Below are 9,274 nucleotides of genomic sequence, written 5' to 3'. Positions count from 1 at the left end.
TTAGAGGCCTTGATTTGTAGTTTTTTTCTTCATAAAGATATCTTAAAACAGTCAGTAAAAATAATTTTGTGCTTGGTTGGCAAAACAAAAACAACTAAAAAAAAAAACAGTATGAGTTTAGATAACCAAGCTTGCTCATAACAAGCTTAATCATAAAAAAGAATGACAAAAACACTTAAGGGAACACAGTAGTTCACCCTTGGGCTCATAAGCTTTTGACTCGTTAACTGGGACTTTACATTTGAAGTGTTGCTTTTCCATTTTATTTTTCCTCTCTTTTTTTGGGGGGGTTTCAAAATGGGTGTTCCACACCATCCCATCACATATCTCTGGTCATTAGTTGGCCATCACTGGCTGGAATTGCTGGTTAGAATACTGCATGCTGCTCAAGCTGAAATTCAGACTGTCCACAAGGGACTTCTCGTTAAGGCCCCCGTAGGCGGCAAACACATCGAAGGCATTATTGTACGGGAGAGGGCTGAGACTCAGTGAGGTCTCACCGGGGAACATTGCACTTGGGCTGCCCTGCCCCTGGAGGTTGGGGAACACAAACTCCTTGGCGTTTGGAGACAGGGCGGAGGGTTTCTGCTGCTGCCCGGCCAAGCCGACGCCGTAGAGCGAATGCATTGATGTAGACATGGCTTTCTGCTTCAGAAGGTTGTTTACATTCAGGCCCAGGTTGGTGGGGGAGGTTCGGGCCACCTTGTTGGCGTTCCGCCCATTGGTTTTCATTTTAGTGGAGCCGAACTTGGTGGCGGCGAATGAAGCAGTGGTGAAGGTTAAATGTTGCGTGGAACGGCGCATGAAAGTGGGGCTAACCGCTGCCGATTGGCCGAAAGGAGGGGACGGGGAACTGGAGGTGGGTGACATGCCCACGGGTTCGCTAATTGGCATGAAGACCTGGGCTTCGGGGTTAAAACTGTTCTTGATCTCCTTGTCCAACTCCAGCCCGTTGTCATTACTGTCATCCACATAGAGCACCTTGACAGGTCCCTTCTCCCCGATCTGATAAGACACCTCGAAAGGATCTATCCAGACACTGAGGTCCTGAGGCAGGTTGTTGCGGACATCCTCAATGTCCAACCCGCTTTCTTTGGCTGCTTGCTCCACAACCGGGTCCACTTTCTCCCCGACGTGTATACACCTGAATCCAGACCCTTTGTATGGCTTGTCCGGGTACCAATGTCCCTCATATTTCTGTTTCAGCTGTCGTTCCAACTCCTCACCGAAAATGTTGACACGTCGCCGGGGCAGCTTATTGTACAAGTACGAAATGACGAAGTTGAGTGCTACTTGGATTTCAAGCTGCATAGTTGCTGTACCACCCTGGAGTTATTACCGTTGGCTGTTTTGAATTGTCGTATTGTGTTGTAAGCCACCAGAGGGCAAGGCTCAGCTGGAGCCAGGCAAATAAACAGAAACCTGGGGGAAACAGTTGAAAACAAAGTGCTGTTGCAGAGGGAACGTCTCAGTCCACAAATAACTGATCCAGTATCTGGAGAGAAGGAAAAAAAAAAACATGTAGCATGAACAACTCAGGTTCATTATTAACAGCAGGAAATAAGAAACCGATTGTAAAATGGGTTGAATGCTTATAAGAACCATTGAAGAACCTTCATTTTAAAGTGTGTTAAATTAAAACATAGTTTTAAACATACAGGCTTCTGGAGTTGGCTATATGGTTCTTTACTTTGGAGATTAAAAAGCACATAATTGGTTCCTTAGAACAGTGTACTGGTAGATGTTCAGTAGATGTTTTCTACAGAAATAGAGAAAAAAGGTACTTTGTGGAAAGTTCTGGGTGCAATATAATCGACAACATTTGTGGCATAATGTTGATTACAACAAAAATGTATTTCAACTTGTCCTCCTTTACTTTAAAAATAAGCAAATCTGGGTTACAAGTGAGGCACTTATAATGGAAGTGAATGGGGCCTATCCGTAAACGTTAATATACTCACCGTTTCAAAAGTATTGACACAACATGTAAACAATATGCGTGTTAACGTGATTTTAGTGTTATAAGATCGCTTAATAACCATTCCTGTGTAGTTATATCCAATTTTACAACTTTGTTGCCATGACCACATAATGCTGTAAACACTAAACCCCTAAAACCACCGGAATAAAACAACTTTACAGCTCAAATAACGCATGAGAAAAATGAATGCAAGTGATTTTATAACATTTTAAGCTTCACGTGTCTGTTTAAACTCTCCAAAAACTGGCCCCATTTACTTCCATTGTAAGTGCCTCATTGAAACCTCGATTTTTGCTCTTTTTAAAGAAGATGCCACAAATGCTGTCGACTGAGCTTAACCTGTATTGAACGAGGAATATACCTTTAAAGAACAATCTGGTTCGGTTCAAACTGGAATCTTTATTTTGTGTATTTAAAGAACACTAGCAAATTCAATTTGACAAAACCCCTGACACAGTGTAAAATGTGTGTTTTGCATAGCCATACAAATAGACAAACTACCCCACACCCTAACAGAAGCTTAAACATCATGCTTTTCACTGCTTTAAAGAGTATATGCATTTGCTAAATTATATAATCAAGTTAAACTGAAGGCAAAATTACTTAATTACGAAGAAGCATATGACATATGAGAAGCACACAAAGTAATCCTGTGATTGCAGTTTGCAATCATATGAAGGATGCACTGGGGCTCGCGGAGCTGATAGTGTTACGTAATAACTAACATGCCCTGACTAAACCCCGCACAACTGTAACCAATCCACTGCTGTCGTCATAATCGAACTTTATCTGTAGCTCGTTATCTATTTTGTTAAATGGACGGTGTGTAAATGATACCCAGAAATGCGCACCTTTAATAATTAAACCACCTTGTACGTGTCACGCGGAGAAATAAAATCCAATCAGCACGCGCACAATCAATGGTACGAGCGTCGGAGCAGCGAATAAATATAAAAATGCGCTTTAATATTTAACCAAACGGATTAAAGGTTCACGTTATGCGTCGAATATAAAAATGCATAAGCAAAATCGGTTCAGTATGAACATTTAAAGCGAGTATAAGCCGTCACAGATGGTCTCGTCGCTCCCAGCCAGTGCACAGGGAAGATTAGAGCGACCGAGGGAACAAAATGTACAGTTTAACAACAGATTTTGATTTAGTAATATTTGGAGAGATAAAAAGCATATAACTTAAACATAAGAAAAGTGACGCTGGGTGGAGCTGAATAGAGTAGTGTAAGCAATGCATAGAAGACTATACAGGCAAACTAAATGCTGACATCTTACCATTTGTAATTCTATTGAAATATTTTGGTTAATAAGTGAAGATTGAAACACCAGCTATTTGAGTTTTGCCATAGTTGGCAATCCTTCTCAGCTCTTTAAGTCTGACGCAGCAAGCTGCTTTCATTTCAATTCTCTTAAGGTTTCACTAACTAAATTAAACAACAATGGTCAATAACTAACCTGACAAATCACAAAAATATCAATGCACCAAACAGTAATGTAATAATACTTACTTGACTCTTAAAAAATACAGATTTTCAGTAGTTGTAGTAGCCTTAACTAGTGCAAATAAAAAAATGCAGGTATAAATACTTCCTTCACATCGAGTTAACTTAACACAAAACGTATTCCAGTTGGTAGACTTCAGAACTGTTTATCTTGTCTTCCTCACAGTTCTCTGTAGGGTTTATGCAGTTTCACCTTTCCAATAGGCTCCTCTCCACCCCCTCTATCAGGGTGTTTTACAATATCGTCCCCTGCTGCTGTCGTCCGCCTCTATTTATAGTTTTCCTCCGCCACGGGCACGCGGTGGGCGGTAATGCGGTTCCAAAGGTCATAACAATACGAACGTCGAATCCCCACATGTGATTGGTCAGGCTTGAGCGGGGGGCGTGATCTGCCCCTGAAGTTCCGCAAGCCCATTGGCTCCTTTGAACATCGATCAATGATGAGCGTTGTAATGCACTTACGTCGGTCCTGTCATAAAGAGTCTTTGACGTCACGCGTTACCTAGTACCACAAAAGAGACTTGCTATTCATAGATGTATCGTATATCAGTTCCATGTTCATATTTCGCAAACATGACTGTTAAAGAGAAAATTATTAGCCCTTAAGTAGATCATATGACTGAATAAATATAAAGTGCAAATAGCTATGACACAATGATGATTTAAACGGGGGAAGGCTGCTGCTTTTGAGGGAAAATTTCATTTTTCATTACGTGACTGTAGAAAATGCAATTACAGTGGATTTACAGTTCTTCTCAATCGCTTTGGCTCAATTATTTTTGTGTTAATTTTCTGTTCACTATATATGACTTTGCATGTATGATACGTGTAAAAATGGACATGCAAAGGTGAATTTTCTGTTCACATGTAACACATTGCTACAAATATAAATGCACTGTATACATACAAATGTGCATATCCTTTTTGTGTGTACTACAGTATTGTACAGTGTTGACTTTTCCCAGTAAACTTTTACCTACTGTTGAAATCGGTATCTAAGAAGCTCAGTGTGATACACAATAACATTCAGCTAGACAACGGACATACTTGTATAGTACAGTTAGCAGTCAGTGTCAACAAAAAAAGTAGAACAAAAATGAAGTTTGTATATAACAAACAATTCCAGGGTTCACTGCCGTGGTGAAAAAACATCTAAACATTTTGACCAGGACGTCTCACACGATTACAAAAAAAAAAAAACTTAATTTTGGTGGCATTGGCTAATTTGCTGGCAGAATAACTAGGTTTTGATGCATTAATTCAATGTTTTAAATGTTTTGAGTGAGTTACTACACGTTGCAGACATGCAATAGAGTTGTGATGTCCCATAAAACACGTGTGACATTTGCACTTACAGTTCAGAGAATTTTAAGACTGTTTAAAAAAATTAGCCAAAGCGATTGAGGAAAAACTGTAACGACAAACTTTTTCACACTAGATTAACCACAGCAAACATTTCAGAATGGTCATATATTAATACAGTTATACAAGATATATATATATATATATATATAAATAAATAGATTATATATTTCCACAATTGGTAACACTATACAATAAAATTGTATTTACTAACATGGGTTATCTTGGGTAGTGTTAAAGGAATATTCCGGGTTCAATACAAGTTGAGTTCAATTGACAGTATTTGTGGCATAATGTTGATTACAAAAATTATTATAATTTCGACTCTTCCCTCCTTTTCTTTAAAAATAAACAAAAATGTGGGTTCCAGTGAGGCACTTACATAGCTAAAACTAGCTATGTTTCCATCAAAGTTGCAAATGTCATTTTATGCAAAAAATCGGAATATCGCGTAAACAATGTGTGGATAAAGCCGCGTTTCCATCCCTTATGTTCAAAAGAACAAAATCGTCACTTCCGGAGATATTAAAGGGACTGTGTGACTTTTATTAATAAAATGCTCCCGGTTTAGGACACACAGACAAAACACTTTAATAACTCGCTTCATGACTGGAAATGAGTTCTGGGAGTGTAACTGGTCATGCTCGCCCTCCGGTGTGGGAGGCAGGTGCGCTAACATGGAGGCTAAAGGCTACAGCTTCTAGCATCAGGTGCTAGTGCACCTTTTGAAGCCAAGGGAGTGAGGTTTACACACTGCACAACTACCTACCAGCTGGCTACGTTACACTCACCCCCTAAACCTCATTCCCATCCAGGTCACAGCACCACTGTAACTGGTCCTGCTCAACCCGCTCCGAACGGGATTCGAACCAGCATCTCCGGTGTGGGAGGCAGAAACCCTAACAAGGAGGCTACAGGTTACAGCTTCTAGCATCTGTCACTAGCGTAACTTTTGAGGCCAAGGGAGTGAGGTTTACACACTGCACAGCTATCTACCAGCTGGCTACCGTTACACTCACCCCCCTAAACCTCATTCCCATTCGGGTCATGGCACCACTGTAACTGGTCCTGCTCGACCCACTCCGAACGGGATTCGAACTGCTGTCTCCAAAGTGGGAGGCGGGTGCACTAACAAGGAGGCTAAAGGCTACAGCCTCTAGCGTCAGTCCCTAGTGCACCTCTTGAGGCCAGGGGAGTGAGGTTTACACACTGAACAGCTATCTACCAGCTGGCTACCGTTACAGGAGCACTATGTGTGTGTGTTCATCCATCATGACTTTGTGGTGTGGATACTTTTTAAAGATATTTTTTAAAAGTATCAATAAACCTGCTCTTCTGGAAAAAGTGCAAGTTGTGTTTAACTTATTTGCACTGCAAACTCTATGCAGATTTTTAGGACACCTGTATTTCAGAATGACCAGGGCAATAATTCAGTTGTGGTGATTGGTCCGCTGGTTCGTCCAGTTATGAATGAATTATTCAGTCACATGGTTTTTTTTTTATATGCGCATCTTGTATTCCTGTTAAATTCAATAGGAGTTTATTCTGTAAATCATAGATTATGCGCATATCATCTTCTCAAATAAAAAAACATCCACCTCAAGTGAGCGTATTCGTTTTCAATGCGCATAATAAAAAGGCGTTGATGGAAACATAGGCTAGCTACTGTAAACCCGTTATCCTAAAATGACTATCAAAACTCAAAAAAACTCTACAGCTCAAATAATACACAAGTTTAAACCGAAGAATTAATGCAAGTGCTTTTATAACATTTTAAGCTTCATATTTCTGCTTTTAAACCCCCCAAAATTGGTCCCATTCACTTCCATTGTAAGTGCCTCATTGTAACCTCAATTTTTGCTTTTTTTAAAGAAAAGGAGGAACAAGTTGAAATAAATTTCTGTGGTAATCAACATGCTGTCAATTAAGCTTTACTTGCATAGAACCCGGAATATTCCTTTAATTGCATAATAATCCATATTTAACATTAAAGTTGTATATGTTAACGTTAGCTAAAACAGTATGAACTAACACAGACTAATAAAGAAAAATTGTATATTTAGAAATTAACTTTAGCCAAGATTAATAAATGCTATAAAAAGCATTGTGTAATGTTAGTTCATGATACCAAATACATTAACCAATGTTAGCAAACAGAACCGTATTGTAAAGTGTAACTGTATAATATATATGCTGATAGCAGTTTCAGACTTCAGTTCAAGCTATAATTGTCTCACCCTTTAAAATATTTATGTGCATAGTTTGCATTTGATTCAGAATATTTACAGAGGTTTTGATGATATTGTATCCATGGACTATTTAATATAGTTTAACTAATGTAGCTGACGTCACTGTTAGCTTATGAAACTATGATCACACATCACATTATTTACTGCCCCTGGCAACCAGTCTTAATGATGGGTATGTGATAAGACATGAATGGACCTGGGGTATGACTCGGTTAGACACAGCTCTGACACTGCACTCCCTGTTATTTATGTAGCAAACAACCGACCAAAAGCCAGTCATGTGTTGTCTGGCCAGGACTGTAGTATGAAAGGCTGTGGAGAATAAGATTCACATGTGCTTGTCACTGTTTTATTGTACTTTAGTGTTAGAAACTGCCTACTTCCACAGCAAATGGCTGCAGACTTCAAATTATATGTAAATTAGTTTGCAACTGTCTCTGGAAAAAAACCTTTGTCATCATTCTTTGTACTGTCCGTTTTACAGCTTCTGTACTGGTATTTCCCACTGCCTTTCTATACAGTATATTAATGAGATTAACTGTGATTTAAACATGTTTGATAGAGTTTCTATGATTGTACTAAAAAGGGTAATTTCATAAGAATAATTTAATGAGTTTTGAATGAAATGTACAGTATATTCTTTAAAAGCAACAGTATTGCTTTTTGGAAAATTAAGCCAGGTACAGTGGCAAGAAAAAGTATGTGAACCCTTTGGGATTAGCTTGTTTCTCCATTAACTGGTCATAAAATTTGATCTCATTTTCATCAAAGTCACCAGTATAGACAAACACAGTGTGTTTAAGCTAACAACACGCAAACCATTATAATATTTCATGTCCTTATTGAACACATCCTGTTAAACATTCACAGTGTTGTGGAAAAAGTAACTGAACCATTGGATTTACAGTAATAACTGGTGGATCCTGCTTTGGCAGCAATAACCTCAACCAAGAGTTTCCGGTAGCTGCGGATTAGAACTGCACAACATTCAGAAGGAATTTTGGATCATTCTTCCTTACAGAACTGCTTCAGCTCATCCATATTCTTAGGATGTCTGGTTTGAACGGCGTACTTAAATATTTAGGGTCATTGTCCAGCTGCATCACCCAACTTCTACTGAGCTTCAGGTGGCGTATGGCCACCCTGACATTATCCTGTAGGATATCTTGATAAACTTGGGAATTCATTTTTACTTCCATGATGGCAAGCGGTCCAGACTCCAAAGCAGCACAGCAGCCACAAATCATGATGCTCCCTCCACTGTTTTTCACCGTTGGGATGATGTTTTCATGTGGTGCCTTTTTTACGCCATGCATAGTGCTGCGTGTTCTTCCCAAACAATTCAACCGTAGTTTCATCAGTCCACAAAGCATTTTCCCAGTAGTGTTGTGGAGTGTCAAGGTGGTCTTCGGCAAATTTTGTTGGAAAGCAGCGGATTTCTTATGCCTGTTTAATGTTTTCAGTATAGTAGACTCATGAACAGAGATGTTAACCGTTCCAATGATTTCTTCAAGTCTTTAGCTCTCATTGTAGGGTTATTTTTTACCTCATTGTGCAGTCTGCGGTGTGCCTTATGAGTCATCATGGCTGGATGGCCACTTCTAGGGAGATCATCTCCATTTATAGGAAATTTGTCTAACTGTGGACAGATGAATATGTAAGATAACTTTGTAACCCTTTCCATCTTCATGCAAAGCAACAATTCTTGATCATAGGTCTTCTGATATCTAATTTCTGTGTGGCATTGTCCACATCAGCAGTTAATTCTTGTGAATAGCAAACTCAAAATGTCTGAGTGCTTTTTAAAATGCAGAGTAGCTTTAATTCATACCTCCAATCTCTTTTTATTAATTGGCTGCCAGGTTTGCAAACTACTCATTCTAAGCTTTTACCTAATTTAGCTTTTTATGTCATTAGCCTATGGGGTTCACATACTTTTTCCAACCTACACTGTGAATGTTTGAAGGATGTATTCAAAATGTACTAGAACAATACAATCATTTGTGTTATTAGTTAGAACAATTTGTGTTTGTTCATTATTGAATCTTACTGAAACCAGATTTTGAGAGAAATTTATACAGGATCCAGTTAATACTTTTTCTTGCCTCTGTATATCATCTTACAATTAATCCAGTAACACCCATTCCAGACCATAGTTTTCCTAATAA

General features: G+C 39.0%; 1 protein-coding gene across 1 annotated transcript; it reads right to left on the bottom strand.

Annotated features, from left to right (window-relative positions):
- Positions 1-289: 289 nt before the first annotated feature.
- Positions 290-3,752, bottom strand: LOC127652782 (protein Tob1-like). The gene is made up of 2 exons (XM_052139156.1): positions 3,502-3,752; positions 290-1,495 (listed from the first exon to the last, which is right to left on the bottom strand). Exon 2 carries the CDS (start codon positions 1,309-1,311, stop codon positions 337-339), a length of 975 nt encoding a protein of 324 aa, XP_051995116.1. The 5' UTR covers positions 1,312-1,495; positions 3,502-3,752; the 3' UTR covers positions 290-336.
- Between the last annotated feature and the right edge of the window lie 5,522 nt (positions 3,753-9,274).

The sequence above is a fragment of the Xyrauchen texanus genome, chromosome 12 (assembly GCF_025860055.1).
Source record: "Xyrauchen texanus isolate HMW12.3.18 chromosome 12, RBS_HiC_50CHRs, whole genome shotgun sequence".
Classification (NCBI taxonomy): Eukaryota; Metazoa; Chordata; class Actinopteri; order Cypriniformes; family Catostomidae; genus Xyrauchen; species Xyrauchen texanus.
Note: the sequence above shows the minus strand (reverse complement) of the source record. Positions and strands in the feature narration are given on the sequence as shown.

What these genes read in the sequence shown, in the direction of transcription:
- LOC127652782 (XM_052139156.1), bottom strand. Translation starts at nt 1,311, where the DNA reads ATGCAGCTTGAAATCCAAGTAGCACTCAACTTCGTCATTTCGTACTTG.